This window comes from Schistocerca piceifrons, chromosome 4 (assembly GCF_021461385.2).
Source record: "Schistocerca piceifrons isolate TAMUIC-IGC-003096 chromosome 4, iqSchPice1.1, whole genome shotgun sequence".
Classification (NCBI taxonomy): Eukaryota; Metazoa; Arthropoda; class Insecta; order Orthoptera; family Acrididae; genus Schistocerca; species Schistocerca piceifrons.
The window spans coordinates 764,896,142-764,916,417 of NC_060141.1; the positions used below are offsets into that span (position 1 = coordinate 764,896,142).

A 20,276-nucleotide genomic window follows, 5' to 3' on the forward strand; every position below is an offset into this window, starting at 1 on the left:
CTTTGTTTCACGGCCTTCGCATGGAACTTTCAGATAGTAACTTTCTGCATGCTGATGGCTCTCGGACTGATAGTGGTGTCGGGTGTGCCATCATCATTGGCGCCCACATCTTTAGATATTGGCTTCTGGCACACTGCTCAGTATTTGCAGCCGAGCTCCTCCCCCCCTGTATCAGGCCACAGAGTTTATCCAGCGACACAGCCTTTTCAGTTGTCCTGCTCACTCTTTCAGCGCCCTTCAAAGTCTAGGTGCACTGCACACCGCCCATCCCTTAGTGCAATGGGTCCAGGAAAACCGTCACTTGCTGACTCTTGGTGGAGCCACTGTGATGTTTCTGTGGGTTCCTGGTCATGTCGGTCTGCCAGGAAACGAGGCTGCTGACGCTGCTGCCAAGGCTAAGTCCTCGTACCTCAGCCCACTAGTTCCTATATTCCATCCAATGAAATCTGTGTTGCTGCCTTTCAGGTGGTGGTGTCCCTTTGGCATCGCCATTGGCTCTCCCTTCGTGGAATGAGCTCCGTATTATTAAGCCTCTCACAGCGGCTTGGACAACCTCCTCCCGTTAGGTCATTTTAACTAGCTTGCGTATTTAGCACTGCCTTTTCAGCCATCGTCATGTAAGTGGCGCTCCACCGCCACTTTGTACACACATGCCCAAGTTTTAACTGTCCACCACATCCTGATGGAATGCTAATTTTTTTAACTGTTTACGTTCCCACTTGGGTTTGCTATCTGAGTTATCAGCCGTTTTAGCAAATGACGCGCAGGCTGTCGACCGCGTTTTACTTTTTGCCCACGAAAGCAGTGTGGGGGAGGCCATTTAATTTTTAGTTTTGGACCCCCGTTTCTGTATGGTGTCTTTTTTAGCCCTTTCTCCACGTCCCTGTTTTCAGATGTCTTCTCTTATGTCTATTGGGAGTGTCGTGTAGTCGTTTTTAACTCCTTTTCTTCGTGTTCTATAGTTTTGACTTGAGCGGAAATGACCCCAGTTGTTTTTGCGTCATAAAATGAAACAAAAACAAGAGCATAATGGGCATGCTGGCACGCCAGACAGTTGTATAAATTCAGTATGTATCTGATGCGAGCCACAACACTTCATGGATATATGCTAGTAACAAGAGTGCCCAAAATGGTTTGTCGCAAAATCTCAAATATTTCGCCATTCAACGCGAAATTAAAGATACGACCCATCTTCTCCACCCCACCTAGCCCAGATCCTGAATATGCTCTTGGGCCGACACAGTTAAGGGACGGATAGCCCTAATTTCTTTTACAACACGTTCTTTTAAACTTTGAGAACCTGTGCTACTTTGACATTTGTTTGATGGCATTTATCCAATTCCCCTGAAAGGAAATTCGCAGCTATAAAAATGACTGCGTGTCTCCTATCATCTCTTGGTATTTGCCAGTAGACTGGCATAAAGTCGTCGTGGTGAGTCGTTGGGCAGATCTGTCAGTATTTTCATAATTTGTCAGACCTACGAAATATCATTCACTTTATCTAATTCAGAATTGATATTGCAAATTAAAAAATTGAGACTATTTGAATTTGATGAAACTAACATGATGTATTATGAAAATAACTTTATAATTCATTATTTACTTCTTACCTTGTAGTACAGTAGCAAAGACATGTAAAATAAACAGACCTTTACTTCACTTAAAGATAGGCCGGATGAAGATCAGGCGGCTTGACTTGAGTATACACTTAAAGGCACAGATCACGCTTTCTTCTGTGCATAGGTTTTAGTCGTCAGAATATCGCGGGGATCGCGTCTCAGAATTATATTTCAAAGAATTTTGCGTTCACGAAGCTGTCAAATGGAACAACGAAGATAGCATGAAAGCTCAAGTTCATTAATCCCCTTTGTACCTGTGCCAAAACTTGCTCTTGCCATTAAATGGCAGCTATTGCTCCCGTGGTGTACTCGTTGGGGAGAGTTCGTCACCAAAGTAACATCCTTGCACTTACATGAAACTAATTAAGTTGGTATCCAGTAGGTGTCCCAAAACTCCACTGCAGGCATATCTAGTATTTTTTCCTTCGAATGTTGACTCGTTGCACACATTCCTGGTCCATTTTCTTGCTGGTTCCACCTACCTTCATCTTGGTAGGTGGACTGGCTTCATCAGCACCTAACTAGAATTCTCAAGGGTCTTCGGGTCTCGATCCAACACTAGCAGTCAAATATACGACAAACTTCGTTAAAGTTTACAGATGAACGTAACAGAATTACTGCAACAGAATTACTGCAAAATTGGTTATACTTTCCGTACTACTGGATGCAGTTTAAATTGCATGTGTAACTGAAGTGACGCTTCCTATATTGGGTTACTGCTCAAGACTGTTTGCATTAAAAGCGATGTATTTGCGCCATATTAAACTCCGCTTCCAAATTCACTGCTGTGCGCTGTAGCGCGCATTCTTACTGGGGTCAAGCAAACTGGAGCAACTTCGGTGTTTTTCCGCTGAAAAAACGTTTCGATATTCAAAGCTTTCCACCAACTTTTGCACGCCGTTGTGACCAGAGTTCGGGAACCCATTCCTCCATTCTTCTCAGCAGTCGCATTCGCATATTATTTCCGTGCACTGCGCGTTCGTCGTCCGTACTGCTTTCCCCAACCTGTGATTTCGGTTCATGCCGGCGCTGTCCCCGTACTCATCTTGTGGACGTCTGACAGTCAGCAGTCACTATGTAATCTTCTGTCTTCTCTTGTGCCAACCTCTTCAACTCGGAGTAACACTAACACGCTACACCCTCAGTTACTTGTGGACTGTATTCCATTATGTCTTCCCCCTGCAGTTTTATCCTCTACAGTTTCTTCTAGTACCACGGAAGTTATTCCCTGATGTCTTAACATGTGTTCTATTATCCTGTCCCTTCTTGTCAGTGTCATTAATATATTCCGTTCTCCGCTTATACTGTAGAGGACCTCTTCATGTCATATCTCAGTCCACCCAATTTTCAACATTCTATCCTCAAGGCTATGTAGACCTCACATTTCTTCGAAAATAGTTGATGGAAACCGTTTCCGACAATCTCGTGCCCGCGTGCATAGGGTACTTTCTTAAAGTGTGTTGTATGTATTGGATTTACTTGCAAAAGATGATGCTGGTAACGTGCGCCCTCGCACACTTTGTACGGTTGTTAGACATAAAACTCTGGGAGCGCTAATTATTGCAAATGAGCTGAGTTAACGTAGCTGTGGGTATTCACGCGCCCTGGCAGCTGGAGTCGAAATGAGCAGCCGGACGATGGCCAAATCGCCGTTTGATTCACTAAGGCGACCGTCTCGGCGGCACCTGTATCTAAGAGAGCTGGATATTAGAAAAAGTTCCAAATCATAAATACATAACCTCAGATCAACTTAAGACAGCCGTACTAAGTTTTTACCTGTAACTGTTTCATTGCCATCATTTACTTCACAACTTTTGTCTTTATTCTAACATGGGAAAACATCCCATCGCATCCCCCTCAGATTTAACAGTAAGAGGGGCCCCGTCAAACACTGAACACACATCAAGAATGAAAACAGGAAGGTGTACTAAACTGTGGTAAAAAGTAAAATAAAAACAGTGAACGGTTCAAGAATAATGTGAAGTGCAATCTAGGAGAGCCGCGAAAAGAAATGGCATAGTGGTTATGGTGTAGGATTAAAAGCGGGCGAGCCGTGTTCAGTCTTTTGTCGCTGTTAGCCTTATTCAGATTTGTCTGTATCGAGATGACAGGTTGGGAGGGACCTAAAATAAGTTGATTGTGCACAACTATTCTATTAGCAGTCCAAAGCAAGTGGCTTTCGAATGGGAACCGCAAACTTCTGATGGAAAGGCGACAAGACAGCTGAATCTCCACCACAAAACAGGTCTGGTGTGTTATATACGGTATTACTGGCAGTGCTTGTTTCATATGATAGGAATCTCTTATCGACGCAACTAATTCGTACGACTGGTGAGTGAGTGAAATACGCCTCATTGCCGATGTAGTTGTTCGTATGAATGTGAGTGGGATCGCTCCCAAGGAAATGATGAAAATATAATAGTTTATCACATAAGCGGCAACAAATGAATGCAACAATTCAACAGTCACGCAGTTTCTCTGTACTCTGTCAAAACAGGTTTTTAACGTCTTTGAAGTTGCGTTCCCTTTTGGAAGTCTTGACTGTTGAATTCCTTGGTTGTACACAGTTCACATCTGTTCATTCATCTGTTGCTTTCATCTGTGAGAGACGTCTATGTGGTATGTTGCCTGCTCTCACTATTAATCACATTTACTTGCGACGGTAACGTATTCTTACCGCTTGACTCATATTCTATAACCAATGTATAGTATGGAAATTGCAAAGAGTACAGAAAGAGAACAAACATTGCGATGAGCGGGCGGACAGTTAACAATATTGCGAAAAAAAGTAATGAAAGGCACGAGGAGATTTGAATAAGACTTGCTCGCTCGGCAGCCCAACACCATGACCACTTACCCACACTGCCGTTGCCTGTTGCTGTTAAAAGTTGCTTTTTATTGCACTGCTTGTCCTTGGACCGTTCAATGTTTCTATTTTTTTTCCACAGTCCACTACACTCTCCTGTTTCCATGCCTGATCTGCGTTCAGTTTTAGATCAGTTATCCACTGGTCCATTTTACCATTAAGTCTGAGGGGCGTGCTATAGGGGGTTTCCCTTCTAAGCTATTCCTGAGAGAACACACACACACACACACACACACACACACACACACACACACACACACACACACACACACACCCACACCTTACACACCTTTCTGAAGTTCATTCGACATCAAAATTTCTTCCTACATTAGGTAGTAAAATACATTCCGAACGGTCGTGTCGGAAGGTAGAACTGTCAGTGTATACATCACTAATTGGACGAAAGGTCTAAATGTTAAACAACTCAGGAGTTGCATGCACTGGAAGAAATCGAAGAATCAATCGCAGAGCCTAAGAACAAAAAAGGTGGTTCTGCCGTCTCGCTGAATGCAGGACGAATGCCATTGTCGGCTGTACAACATTTAGTTTTCTTAAGTTGTCGTGCACAACTATCGACAAAGTTACTTTGAAGTGCAGAAACTAGCGTTAAATAGCAGTTGTATTCATTTTTGCGGGTGTGACAATTTATCAAAAGGCCAGATTTTTCAAAACAGTTTAGTGATGTAGCCCAACCACATGTTCGTACTTAGCAGAAGATATTGTCTGACTGTATCTCATCCTTAAAATTTCTTTTGCAAGAAAAGAATTTGGAGTTCGTGAAATCTATCACTTGACTGGAAACAAACTGAACGTAAAAACAGATTTGTCACTGAATATATGCACTTCAAAAATTAACTGTCTAAGTATTTGTATTTTATTGTAAAAGCACCATTGTTATTGCATGAGACTCCATATTAAGTAGTTCGTCATATAAAGTGGCCTTGTATTTGCATTTATCTGTACAGGAAAGAGTGGTTTCGTATAAAATATATAATAACAGGGCAGTCAAATTTAAAGATAAGCAGTGAATAAAGTAAAATTATGTGAAAAGTAATTGCAATAACTGTTAATACATTTACGCCATCGTGAAAAAAGACGGCTAATACCTTCACGGAAAAATGTTTGCAGTTACGTACGTAACCACCATTGTACCCATGCGTGCAGCTCTTGGTCCGAAGCGAATCGGTGGCCACAATTGACTGACTTGAGGACCACAATTACGGAAATCGCATGGGGGTTGTGTAAGGGCTTCCTAGCGAAACTTCTGAGGCGTACTCGAAACAAATTTAGCAACGTGCTGGGGGCCGCCCTTAGACAACCATGCAGTTCCCATTTCTCCCTATCATATTTCCGTATTTTTGGAGCCCTGAAGGAAGAAATTTGGGCCGTAGGTTTGGTACGACTAAACGAAGAGGTGCACTCCTGGGTGCAATCACGGTTCCATAGGTAACCGCAAATATTTTTCCATGAAGGCATTAGCAGGCTTGTCTTAAATCGGGATAAATGTATTAACATTTATGGCGACTGCTTTATTTCAAAACTGTACTTCGCCTTCCGTCTCTCTCTCTTTCACTACCCCTTATAGGTTTAGCGCGCATTATCGTAAATTTCTGAGCAAAAGGAGCAAGACGATTAGAGGGTGACGTGCTTTTAACACTAGAGCGAGAAGCACAAATAAGAACGGGGCGAGAGACTGTTTGCATGAAAGGAACAGTCCTAATATTAATCTGTACTATATGCAGGGAAACGTAGATTTCGTTGGCTGGAAGAGAATTCGATCGCCATTTACACTAAATGTAAAAGTGGAAATCTGAAACATATGCCGCCTAGCCCTGAATAGGAATGCCTTTCTGTAGCAAAACAAGATATCTAAGGGAAAGCGGTCTTCAATCTGAAGGCTGGTGCTCAACTGTCCCTTTTCTTTACGGAAGATGGTACGCCTTCATGCATAACTTCCCATGTTGTTGTTGTTGTCTTCCAGTCCAGAGACTGGTTGGATGCGGCATGGAGAGCGGCTCAGCCATGCTGAAATCTCCAAGTGACTACTGCAAGCTACAGCCTTCTGAATCTGCTTAGTGTATTCATCTCTTGGTCTCCCCCTGCGATTTTTACCCTCCACACTGCCTTTCAGTACTAAATTGGTGATTCCTTGATGCCTCCGAACATGTCCTACCAACCGATCCCTTCTAGTCAAGTTGTGCCACGAACTTCTCTTCTCCTCAATCCTATTCAGTACTTCATTATTAGTTATGTGATCTACCCATCTGATTTTTAGCATTCTTCTTTAGCACCACATTCACTTCCCATACTCAAAATGAAAAACACAGTTCGAGGTGGAAGAAGCGATAAATGGCATAAAGGGGACTCACTCACCCATCAATGTTAAAATTTTTCCTCTACAGAAAACTGAGCGTACAAGAATTGTTGGCAGCAACTTCAGGCTCTGCCGCCGCCGCCACTGCACATGGAAGCAAACCTCGATGTTTGCTGACACTCATCTACGGGAGCTACACATTTGTCTAAACATATGGTTAGGTGTGCGAACAGTATCCCATGAATTTAACATCCATTTGGTTATGACTTTCTTTCTCTAATATATTTTAAGAGCCCATCTTGCTCCATCAGAAAAATAGTTCCATGAAATGTTTAGTATCAACCGTTTTCACTGGGCAGTGATTAAAACACTGTTGATCTACCACAGCGAAAACGGAGCAATGTCATAAAGCACTGGGCACTAATATAACTAATGCACGTGTTTATGTTAACGTTAAGCAAGCGAGGAAGTTAGAACTTGTTAGGAAATTAACACAGTATGTGTGTCATTGGATCTCCTTTAAATAAATGGGCTACCTTATGTACCATTGTGAAATGAAATGTGGTGTGGCGAGAGCCTCCCGTTGGATAGACCGGTCGCCTGGTCCAAGTCTTTGATTTGACGCCACTTCGGCGACTTGCGCGTCAATGGGGATGTGGTGGTGGTGGTGGTGATGGTGGTGGTGAAGACAACACGACACCCAGTTCCTGAGCGGAGAAAATCTCCGACACAGTCGGGAATCCAACCCATGTATCGTTGTGGACTGACATAAAGTCTCTACTGTTAACGTGGAATTTATCGTTCCAAGTGCGGGAGCGCAGTAACAAATGTCTGAAACGTCCGCCGCACGCAGAATAGCAGTTCAGGATGGGGGTGTCTTGGCGTTAGATTTCTATTTGAGGCAGGACCATGGGGTAAAAACGTTTGGCGGCCATTTATATAGCCATTCAAAAACATATCTTACTGTAGTTATATTGCAGTATATAAGCAAGGTCTTAACCGAAGCTGGCGCCCAGGCATATTTCGCGAATCGATTAATCCCTTTTGCAAGAGATTATAATTGGGCTGAAATTAATGCCCAGTTAATGTCACCATTTCTATGTGCACCGTTCGCATTTTACGTGCTAAAACAGGCAGAAAATATTTTCTGAGAGTTTTCTTGAAGCACGCCACTTCTGTATTTTAAACTCGTACGAATCGATTCACACTCAATGAAGGTAGCTAAATGGAAACAGTCAAAACCAATTTTTTTCTCATCCAATAATCTCTATCCATTGTCGTGGTAAGATTGTTTAAACTCAAGCTAAATGTAGCATGCAGAATTAGTTCTTACTTGTATTGATGCACGGAAACGGTTTAAAGTGAATCTGATAAATAAAAAAGTGCATTATTACGTTAAAATCAAAACTCTTTCAAAAATCTACTTCATTCGTATTTTATGTATGAGAAACAAAAACACGCGCACCACTTCTATGTTTTAAGCTTTTGCGGATCAGTTGCCACGATAAACGAAACACGGTTCTATAGACAATAAAGAGCCTATACCGGATCAGTCGTCGTACGAGTCAACAAAATCTACATCGGTTGTCAAGCTTTAGTTGTAATGTCGCAATTATTGTAGAGTAACAGTGTGGAACCAAAATTGAAAATGCTCTTATCATAGCATAAAAAGTTATGTCGTGGGCAGAGTCAGGGATGTAAACGAAAGAAACTAGGTTTCTGACTGATATGACAACTTCGAAGACATTTAAATCAAAACATCTTCACATATTAGTGCTTTTTTCTTTCTTTCTTTCTTTCTTTCTTTCATTTAGTTAAACCTACTTCCCAACGTAGTGAACTCCCTTAGCTGCAAGGTGTAGGGACACTTGCAGTTTATAGGCTAAAGTCCCTGATCCTGTTCCCAAAAATCCAGAAGATTCGTCAGCCGTAGCAAACAATATATAATTTCATATGGCTGAAGAGTGTACATGTAATTGTTGTAAACGTTTTTCGGGAAGGGGAGAGAGAAAATTCCTGGGGTGGGTTTGTTCTTTGGGGGACGCTAAAAGAATACTTTGATTTCTGGATGGGAGGAGAAGGTTTGTTTCCGCTATCGCCCTTCGGCCATTTCTCCCCCAAACCCTCATTCCCCCCCCCCCCGTTACATGTATGGGGTGTAAGAACGGAAAAAAATTCGTGTCTACAGTGTGTGCGAGAGTAGGAAGTATCAGTGCGGCGGTGCATCTATAATTGGAAGTACTGTATACAAGAGTGGGATGCATGCATCCCGAACTCTGACGCGTTGTGGCACATTACACATGACAAGTGCCAGGTTGGATGATATGGCTTGTCATGTCATATATGACATGACTTGCCATGTTACTGACATGACATGTACGAGGGTTGCCCAGACAGTAATGCACCGCATTTTTTTTCCTCAGCCGAAAACAATGCTACGAATGCGAAACGTTGTGTATGTATTATTTGAAATCTCCTGAGTGAGCGCGCCAAGTTTGTCACATACGACAGATAGTGTAGCTGCAGGACAGTTTCAAAATGGCGTCTGTAGAGGATGTACGTCACAAAGTGCCGCCATTGAATTTCTCACTGCAGAAAAAGAAACTGTGGGGAGTACTCTCAAACGCAGCAGAAGCTGTCGACAGAAGTACAGTTAGGTACAGAAAGCTGGCTAAAGCCTGAAATAAGTTCTGCAGAAATTTTTACGAAGTCTCAGACGGTGTTCGGGAAAGATAGATTAGGCAGAATTGGTGGTGGAGTGTTTGTGTCTCAGTAGTGGTTTATCTTGTCGTGAAGTCTAAGTAGATACTCAGTGTGAATTGGTATAGGTGGTTATACTTAACAGCCGAACTAAGTTAATAATTGGCTCCTTCTACCGACCCCCAGACACCGATGATATAGTTGCTGAACAGTTCAGAGAAAATTTCAGTCTCGTAACAAATAAATACCCCACTTATACGGTTATACTTGGTGGGGACTTCAACCTTCCCTCGATATGTTGGCAAAAATACTTGTTCAAAATCGGTGGTTGGCAGAAAAAATCTTCCGAGATTGTCCTAAATGCTTTCTCCGAAAATTATTTCGAGCAGTTAGTCCACGAACCCACGCGAATTGTAAATGGTTGCGAAAACACACTTGACCTCTTAGCCACAAACAATCCAGAGCTAATAGAGCATCATGCAGCGATTAGTGATCACGAGGTCGTTGTAGCTAGGCTCAATACCGTTTCTTCCAAATCCACCAGAAACAAACGCAAAATAATTTTATTTAAAAAAGCGGATAAAGAGTCACTAGCAGCTTTCCTAAGAGACAATCTCCCTTCCTTCCAAACTGACTATGCAAATGTAGACGAGATGTGGCTAAAAGATATAGTAGCAACAGCAATTGAGAGAGTCATACCTCATAAATTGGTAAGAGAAGGAACTGATCCCCCATCGTACACAAAACAGGTCCGAACGCTGTTGCAGAGGCAACGGAAAAAGCATGCGAAGTTCAGAAGAACGCGAAATCCCGAAGATTGGCTAAAATTTACAGACGCGCGAAATTTGGCACGGACTTCCAATGCGAGATGCCTTTAATAGGTTCCACAACGAAACATTGTCTCGAATTTGGTAGAAAATCCGAAGAAATTCTGGTCGTATGTAAAGTACAAAAGCGGCGAGACGCAGTCAATACCTTCGCTGCGCAGTGCCGATGGTACTGTTACCGACGACTGTGCCGCTAAAGCGGAGTTATTGAACGCAGTTTTCCGAAATTCCTTCACCAGGGAAGAGGAATGGAATATTCCAGAATTTGAAACACGAACAGCTGCTAGCATGAGAGTAGTAGATACCTTAGGGGTTGCGAAGCAACTCAAATCGCTTGATACGGGCAAGTCTTCAGGTCCAGATTGTATACCGATTAGGTTCCTTTCAGATTACGCTGATGCAATAGCTCCCTACTTAGCAATCAAATACAACCGCTCGCTCACAGATAGATCTGTACCTACAGATTGGAAAATTGTGCAGGTCGCACCAGTGTTTAAGAAGGGTAGTAAGAGTAATCCATCGAACTACAGATCTATATCATTGACGTCGCTTTGCAGTAGTGTTTTGGAGCATATAATGTATTCGAATATTATGAATCACCTCGAAGAGAACGATCTATTGATACGTAATCAGCATGGTTTCAGAAAACATCGTTCTTGTGCAACGCAGCTAGCTCTTTATTCGCACAAAGTAATGGCCGCTATCGACAGGGGATCTCAGGTCGATTCCGTATTTCTGGATTTCCGGAAAGCTTTTGACACCGTTCCTCACAAGCGACTTCTAATCAAGCTGCGGGCCTATGGGGTATCGTCTGTTGTGCGACTGGATTCGTGATTTCCTGTCAGGAAGGTCGCAGTTCGTAGTAATAGACGGCAAATCATCGAGTAAAACTGGAGTAATAACAGGTGTTCCCCAGGGAAGCGTCCTGGGACCTCTGCTGTTCCTGATCTATATAAATGACCTGGATGACAATCTGAGCAGTTCTCTTAGGTTGTTAGCAGACGACGCTGTAATTTACCGTCTAGTAAGGTCATCCGAAGACCAGTATCAGTTGCAAAGCGATTTAGAAAAGATTGCTGTATTGTGTGGCAGGTGGCAGTTGACGCTAAATAACGAAAAGTGTGAGGTGATCCACATGAGTTCCAAAAGAAATCCGTTGGAATTCGATTACTCGTTAAATAGTAAAATTCTCAAGGCTGTCAATTCAACTAAGTACCTGGGTGTTAAAATTACGAACAACTTCAGTTGGAAAGACCACATAGATAATATTGTGGGGAAGGCGAGCCAAAGGTTGCGTTTCATTGGCAGGACACTTAGAAGATGCAACAAGTCCGCTAAAGAGACAGCTACACTACACTCGTTCGTCTTCTGTTAGAATATTGCTGCGCGGTGTGGGGTCCTTATCAGGTGGGATTGACGGAGGACGTCGAAAGGGTGCAAAAAAGGGCAGCTCGTTTTGTATTATCACGTAATAGGGGGGAGAGTGTGGCAGATATGATACCCGAGTTGGGATGGAAGTCATTAAAGCAAAGACGTATTTCGTCGCGGCGAGATCTATTTACGAAATTTAAGTCACAAACTTTCTCTTCCGAATGCGAAAATATTTTGTTGAGTCCAACCTACATAGGTAGGAATGATCATCAAAATAAAATAAAATAAAATAAATGATCTCGAACAGAAAGGTTTAGGTGTTAGTTTTCCCGCGCGCTGTTCGGGAGTGGAATGGTAGAGAGATAGTATGATTGTGGTTCGATGAACCCTCTGCAAAGCACTTAAGTGTGGATTGCAGAGTAGTCATGTAGATGTAGTTGCTGGTCACGGAGGGCGAGGTAATCAGAAGGCGGTTCGGCGGAGCTCCGCGATTTGCAGCGGTCGGGGAGACCATCCACGGCTGTCACACCAGACATGTTGCAGCGAGCTGATGTCATTCGAGAGGACAGACGCATTGAGACTCGGCAGTTGGCGCTACGTCCGTCAATCAGAAAAGGAAGTGCAGATGCAATTATTCGCAATCTTTCATACTCAAAAGGGTGTACACCATGGGTGTCCAACAGAGGATCACATCGCACAGAAAAACATGATTCGTTGCAACGTTTTGAAGCTCAGGGCGAGGGCGTCTTGTCCCGGATTGTGACAGTTAGTGAAAATTGGCTTCGCCATTCCATCGACTGTTGTTTTGTTTCGGGATCAAAATGGTGCTGTTTCCACTCCCCACAGAAGAAATTCAAAGCAACTGCTTCCACCGATAAGGTTATGATCACCGTTTTCTGGGACTGAAGGTGGGATTCACACTGTGATGCCAGTAGGCGCACCATAATTCAAAAGCATATGTCAACACCTTAACAAAACTCAAAACATGCTTCTGGAGCCTGGGAACCGAGGAGATGTTTTGGTGCAACATGATAACGCTTAGCCCCACCCAAGTCTGTAGCCTGCTGAACAAACTGCAAAACAGCATTGGACAGTGTTACCCCAGCTATCATACAGCCCTGACCTCCCCCCTGCGGGTCCGGGGATTAGAATAGGCCCGCGGTATTCCTGCCTGTCGTAAGAGGCGACTAAAAGGAGTCCATCCCCCTCACGGGGGTAGTTCGCGCCTGCGTCCGGAGACGGACGGTTCCACGACCTATCATCGTGGTCCTTTTGGTTTTTTCACTTCTCGTTTCTTCCTTCCTTTTGTTGGTTCCTTTCTTTGCTCTTCTCCACCTCACTGTCTTCCTTACTCTTTCCCTTGCCTTCTCCTTGCCTTCTCATTGCCTTTTTCTCCTTGCCTTCTCATTTCCTTTTTCTCCTTGCCTTCTCATTGCCTTCTTCTCCTTGCCTTCTTCTCCTTGCCTTCTTCTCCTTGCCTTCTTCTCCTTGCCTTCTTCTCCTTGCCTTCTCATTGCCTTCTTCCCCTTGCTTTCTCATTGCCTTTTTCTCCTTGCCTTCTCTGGTCTCCGCCTCGGCGTTTGAGACAGTCTGTCCTCTTTCTCCCTCTCTCTCTTCTTTTTCCTCTTCTTCCTTCCTCCCTGTGCGTGCCTGAAGGCCGACCCACGCGTTCGCACGCGTAGCCGGTGACGGGGTAACGCGTAAGTCCCCGCCCTGGGTAGACATGTAAGGCACGCGCGTACCCCCTGGTAAAGGCCAGGCCCGGGGAGGGGTGATTGCCTGAGCTGATACCTTCTGACCATGCCAATTGGTCCCTCCGTCTGTTTCTCGGGAGGTGTGACCTGAGGTGTAAACATTCACCTAAGGCGGGAGTGCCCTCTGAGAGGGTCCCCACAAGGAAGGAGCGCGCCATCGGAGACGCTGGCAATCATGGGGGATTCCTCCGCAATGGATTCTACTCCATCTCTTTCGACTTCGACCCAAAAACGGAAACGTGACCAGCCAACAGTGACAAAAGTACTACCGCCTGCCCCACAGTTCCTCGTAGTTTCTCGAACTGAGGACGGAAAGGATTTTTCCTCTGTCAACCCTTTCGTTATTCAGAAGGGCGTAGATGCCATAGCCGGATCTGTCAAATCCTGTACCAGGTTGCGTAACGGCACCTTATTACTAGAAACTGAGAATGCCTTTCAGGCACAAAAACTGCTTCGGGCCACCCTCCTGTACACGTTCCCTGTCCGGGTGGAGGCCCACCGAACTTTGAATTCGTCTCGTGGTGTGGTCTATACTGGCTCCCTCGCCGGATTGACTGACGAGGAGCTTCAATCATTCCTCGCTGAGCAGGGCGTGACGGCTGTCCATAGGGTCATGAAAAAGGTCAACAATGACCTTGTACCGACCCGGACAATTTTCTTGACCTTCGATAGTATTAAGCTGCCATCGCGCATCAAGGCGGGCTACGAGGTTATTTCTGTTCGCCCCTATATCCCGACACCTACGCGCTGCTACCAGTGTCAGCGTTTCAATCACACTCGACAGTCTTGTTCCAATGCGGCTAAATGTGTCACCTGTGGCAGGGATGCCCATGAGGGTGACTGTCCACCTCCGTCTCCTCGTTGTGTGAACTGTCAGGGTGACCATGCCGCATCCTCCCGCGACTGTCCTGTCTATAAGGAAGAACGCTGTACCCAGGAAATTCGGGTCAAAGAGAGAGTGTCCACCTCGGCTGCTCGCAAGCTATTGGCTAGTAGGAAGCCCACGCTGCTCCCAGCGGGGAAATACAGTACTGTCCTCGCCTCTCCTCGGACTACCCGGGAGGTAGCAACCCAGACATGCGATCTGACCTTCAGCACCACGGTCGTCCGTTCGGCCAGTGCTAAGATCGCGCGGTCGACGTCTCCTCTTCCTCCCATCACCCCACAGACACGAGCACCTTCCTCAGCTTCTGCTAAGACGAAGACACCGAAGTCAGATGCACGGGCCTTCAAGAAGGAACCATCCCGTGCAGACTTCCTCCGTACCTCGACCTCCCAGCCTTCGACCGGTACTTCCACTACACGTCCTTCCAAAAAGGCGCATAGGAAGCACAGTTCTCCTTCCCCGCCACGGCGCATTTCTTCTCTTGCGCCACCCAGCGGCTGCCGCCCCAGGCCGTCATCCGTTTCGCCTGGCCGCACCGCTGGTCGCCGTACATCTGGCCGTTCACTGGCGGAGGAAGCTCCCCCTCCCGGCCATCCTCCCGAGATGGCCGATGACCCTATAGACCCAATGGACGATGACTGTCCGCCTACTGATAGCGGCGGCAGTGCTCGCTCGAAGCCAGGCCCTAAGCGGCCTTCGAGGTGACCACTTCTCTCATCTTTCTTTTCTTACGATGGCACTTATTCACTGGAATATTCGCAGCATTCGCTCCAACCGAGAGGACTTGAAGTTGCTGTTCCGCTTGCACCGTCCGCTTGTCGTAGCCCTCCAGGAAACGAAGCTACGCCCATGCGATCAAATTGCCTTGGCACACTACACCTCTGTGCGTTTTGACCTACCCCCTGTGGTAGGTATCCCAGCTCATGGAGGGGTTATGTTGCTGGTCCGGGATGATATTTACTACGATCCCATCACGTTGCACACCGGCCTGCAGGCAGTTGCCATCCGCATTACTCTCCCCACTTTTACGTTTTCCTTTTGTACCGTTTACACTCCATCGTCATCTGCCGTTACCAGGGCAGACGTGATGCAACTTATTGCTCAGCTACCTGCACCATTTTTGTTAACTGGAGACTTCAGTGCCCACCATCCCCTTTGGGGCTCTCCAGCATCCTGCCCGAGGGGCTCCTTGTTAGCAGACCTTTTCAACCAGCTCGATCTTGTCTGCCTCAATACTGGCGCCCCTACTTTTCTTTCGGACACATCTCACACCTATTCACATTTAGACCTCTCTATATGTACTCCCCAACTTGCACGCCGGTTTGAGTGGTATGCACTTTCTGATACATATTCGAGCGACCACTTCCCGTGTGTTATCCATCTCCTGCAGCATACCCCCTCTCCGTGCTTCTCTAATTGGACCATCTCCAAGGCAGACTGGGGGCTCTTCTCTTCCAGGGCGACCTTTCAGGATCAAACCTTTACAAGCTGCGATCGTCAGGTCGCACACCTCACGGAAGTCATTCTCGCTGCTGCTGAATATTCCATCCCTCACCCTCCTTCTTCTCCACGTCGCGTACCGGTCCCCTGGTGGACCGCAGCATGTAGAGACGCTTTACGTGCTCGTCGACGTGCTTTACGCACTTTTAAACGCCACCCTACAGTGGCGAATTGTATCAATTATAAACGATTACGTGCTCAGTGTCGTCGTATTATCAAAGAAAGCAAGAAAGCCAGCTGGGCTGCTTTCACAAGCACCTTCAACAGTTTTACTCCTTCTTCTGTTGTCTGGGGTAGCCTGCGCCGGCTATCTGGCACTAAGGTCCACTCACCAGTTTCTGGCTTGAAGGTCGCGAATGACGTCCTTGTGGCCCCTGAGGCTGTCTCCAATGCCTTCGGCCGCTTTTTCGCAGAGGTTTCGAGCTCCGCTCATTACCACCCTGCCTTCCTCCCCCGCAAACAGGCAGAGGAGGCTAGGCCACCTAACTTCCGCTCCTCGAATTGTGAAAGTTATAATGCCCCATTCACCATGCGGGAACTCGAAAACGCACTTGGCCGATCACGGTCCTCTGCTCCAGGGCCAGATTCTATTCATATTCAGATGCTGAAGAACCTTTCTCCTGCGGGTAAAGGTTTTCTTCTTCGTACATACAATCGCATCTGGATTGAGGGACATGTTCCCGCATGCTGGCGCGAGTCTATTGTTGTCCCGATTCCTAAGCCAGGGAAGGACAAGCACTTGCCTTCCAGTTATCGACCTATCTCGCTTACCAGCTGTGTCTGTAAAGTGATGGAGCGAATGGTTAACTCTCGATTGGTTTGGCTGCTCGAGTCTCGACGCCTACTTACCAATGTACAATGTGGATTTCGTAGGCGCCGCTCTGCTGTTGACCACCTGGTTACCTTGTCGACCTTCATTATGAATAACTTCTTGCGGAAGCGCCCGACCGCGGCTGTGTTCTTTGATTTGGAGAAGGCTTACGACACCTGTTGGAAGGCGGGCATCCTCCGCACCATGCATACATGGGGCCTTCGCGGTCGCCTCCCTCTTTTTATTCGTTCCTTTTTAATGGATCGACAGTTCAGGGTCCGTGTGGGTTCTGTCCTGTCCGACACCTTTCGCCAGGAGAATGGGGTGCCACAGGGCTCAGTTTTGAGCGTCGCTCTCTTCGCCATCGCGATCAATCCAATAATGGATTGCCTCCCAGCTGATGTATCAGGCTCCCTTTTCGTGGACGATTTTACCATCTATTGCAGCGCGCAGTGTACACGTGTCCTGGAGCGCTGTCTTCAGCGTTCTCTTGACCGTCTTTACTCCTGGAGTGTCGCCAATGGCTTCCGTTTTTCTGCCGAGAAGACGGTCTGTATTAACTTCTGGCGATACAAAGAGTTTCTCCCACCGTCCTTAAGACTCGGTCCCGTTGCTCTCCCAATCGTGGAGACAACCAAATTTTTAGGCCTTACATTTGACAGGAAACTTAGCTGGTCTCCACATGTGTCATATTTGGCCGCCCGTTGTACCCGTTCTTTAAATGTCCTCCGTGTTCTCAGTGGTCTGTCGTGGGGAGCGGATCGAACCGTCCTACTTCGTCTATATCGGTCGATCGTCCGCTCCAAGCTGGATTATGGGAGCTTCGTATACTCCTCTGCACGGCCATCCATCTTACGCCGCCTCAACTCCATACAACATCGGGGTTTACGACTTGCGATCGGAGCATTTTATACCAGTCTCGTAGAGAGTCTTCATGCTGACGCTGGTGAGTTGCCACTCACCTACTGGCGCGATATACTGCTTTGTCGGTATGCCTGTCGGCTACTGGCAATGCCCGACCACCCGTCTTATCGTTCCTTTTTTGACGACTCTCTTGACCGTCAATACGGGTTGTATGTCTCTGCCCTGCTACCCCCTGGCGTTCGCTTTCGTCGCCTCCTTCAACACCTGAATTTTTCCCTCCCTGCAACCTTTCGAGTGGGCGAGAGCCGCACGCCACCTTGGCTCCAGGCTCAGGTCCGCGTTCACCTTGACCTCAGCTCGCTCCCAAAAGAGGTCACCCCCGGTTCGGTCTACCACTCCCGTTTTTTGGAACTTCGTTCGAAGTTCATCGACATGACTTTCATTTATACAGATGGCTCTAAGACCAATGACGGGGTCGGGTGTTCCTTTATTGTCGAGGCACAAAGTTTCAAATACCGGCTCCATGGCCATTGTTCGGTCTTCACAGCTGAGCTCTTTGCCCTCTACCAGGCTGTTCTTTCCATCTGCCGCCACCGACATTCTGCTTATGTCATCTGCTCAGATTCCCTGAGCGCCATCCAGAGCCTCAGTGATCCGTACCCGGTTCACCCTTTCGTACACCGGATCCAACGCTCTCTTCAGCAGCTGGTGGACGTCGGTTCTCCAGTTAGCTTTATGTGGGTTCCGGGCCATGTCGGTATCCCTGGGAACGAAGCTGCAGATGCCGCGGCCAAGGCTGCGGTCCTCCAGCCTCGAACAGCTTCTTGTTGCGTCCCTTCGTCCGATTTTAGCAGGGTGATTTGTCGGCGCATCTTATCTCTGTGGCATGCCGATTGGGCTGCACTTACCGACAACAAGCTTCGGGCCTTAAAACCTCTTCCCGTGGCTTGGACGTCCTCCTCACGCCCTTCTCGGCGGGAGGAGGTCGTTTTAGCCCGGTTAAGAATTGGACACTGCCGGTTCAGCCATCGCCATCTGCTGACGGCTGCGCCGGCGCCGTTCTGCCCATGTGGGCACTTGCTGACGGTTAGACACATTTTAATGTCCTGTCCAGATCTTAACACACTGCGCCTCGATCTTAACCTGCCAAATACTTTCGATGCCATTTTAGCGGATGACCCACGAGCAGCTGCTCGTGTTCTTCGTTTTATCAATTTGACACACCTCGCTAAGGACATTTGATGATGCTGTTTTTTAATCCTATGCCTGTCAGTCCGTCTTTTATCGTGTTTTCCCTTTTAGTTGTTGTGGTCAACTTGTGCCTCGCGGTGCATTCTTAGAGTAGTCAGGGCGCTAATGACCATTGAAGTTGTGCGCCCTAAAACCACAACAAAAAAAAAAAAAAGCCCTGACCTAGCCCCCTTGGACTTCCATTTTAAAGGATGCCATTCCTGGAAGACATTTTGAGGGCGATGAGGGGGTGATTCACACAGTGAAGCACTGGCTCCGCCACCAGGACAAGGATTGGTACCGACAGGGCATACAGGCCCCTGTTTTCGGCTGGTGGAAGGCCATAGAATGGGATGGAGATTACATGGGGAAATATGGTGTGTGTGTGTGTGTGTGTGTGTGTGTGTGTGTGTGTGTGTGTGTTTCTCATTATGTTCAATGAAGAATTATTGAAGAGAGAAAATGTGGCGCAGTACTTACTGGGCAACCCTCACATCGTTTTACTTAAACAACGTGCATTATATTACGTGACTAAGCACTAACGCTAACAAGTAAAAAAGTGCAAAAATGTCAAGTTGCCTGATTTAAATGTCTTCGAAGCTACCACATACGCCGAAAAGTTAGTTCCCTTCTTTTACATCTCTAAACTCTGACCAGGACATTCTCCTTATCTATGCTATAATAAAATTTTTCATTTTGGTACAAAAGTAATTACAAAAAGCAGCTGTTGCACACCGTTATTGTTTAGGATACCATAAACTGTTAGTGTCATAAGACTACAGAGCATGCAGCAATAAATATTACCTAATTGTTACAGAGAGACATTAAGTAATAGTGCTGAATCACTTTTAGCAGTGAGATATAACCATTGTTCTTCCCTTTCAGGTGACTCCTAGTCCCAGTAATGCGGCACTCAATCCAAATGCGGATGTATTTGAAAACAAGGCTGTTGAAGGAACGTCTGATGGATCCATTTGGAGTTACTCAGATGTCGACTACCCTACAGAGGATGGTAAGATACATTGCATATGCAGTCATTTACGTTTCCTTTCACAAAATGTAACTTGGCAGATAGTAAAAAGTTTAAATTATAACTCGTGGCCTATGCAGGTTCACTGCTCCAGAGAAAATTGTTCTAAAGTATCAAGTCAGTCGGTTTCACCTGTAACAAGCCATGCTGTATGAAATATGCCTAGCTGAGCTGTTGAGTGATTCCACATTGCTGTAGGACCTCACAGCTTCAGGCACTAACTGACCTTAATTCCTGAGAAAATAAGTGTGTCCCAATGCCAGTAAGAAAAAAACTAATAAGCATTGCGCTTCAGACAACTTAACTATGTACATGATCTTCTCACCTACTGAGCAATCATGTACACTCATCAAAATACTGTAATTTTATGTATATCAAAAGTATCACATCATCTACTTCAGAGATGGGGCCATTAATCGGCACTTTAAAAGAGCCTGTCAGGAAATTTCTCGTAGTTTCTTAGTGCAATTACTTTATGTAGATGCCAGCTTCCAACAGCTGTTA

The 20,276-nt window shown here is 46.1% G+C and overlaps 1 protein-coding gene across 6 annotated transcripts in view; it reads left to right on the forward strand.

Moving 5' to 3' along the window:
- Window positions 1-20,276, forward strand: part of LOC124794963 (la-related protein Larp4B) — a 358,294-nt gene that overhangs the window by 204,404 nt on the left and 133,614 nt on the right. For all 6 annotated transcript variants that reach the window (XM_047258683.1, XM_047258691.1, XM_047258684.1 and 3 more), the window contains exon 2: window positions 19,628-19,754. In XM_047258683.1, the coding sequence (XP_047114639.1) occupies window positions 19,628-19,754 (127 nt within the window). The remainder of the gene's footprint in view (window positions 1-19,627; window positions 19,755-20,276) is intronic.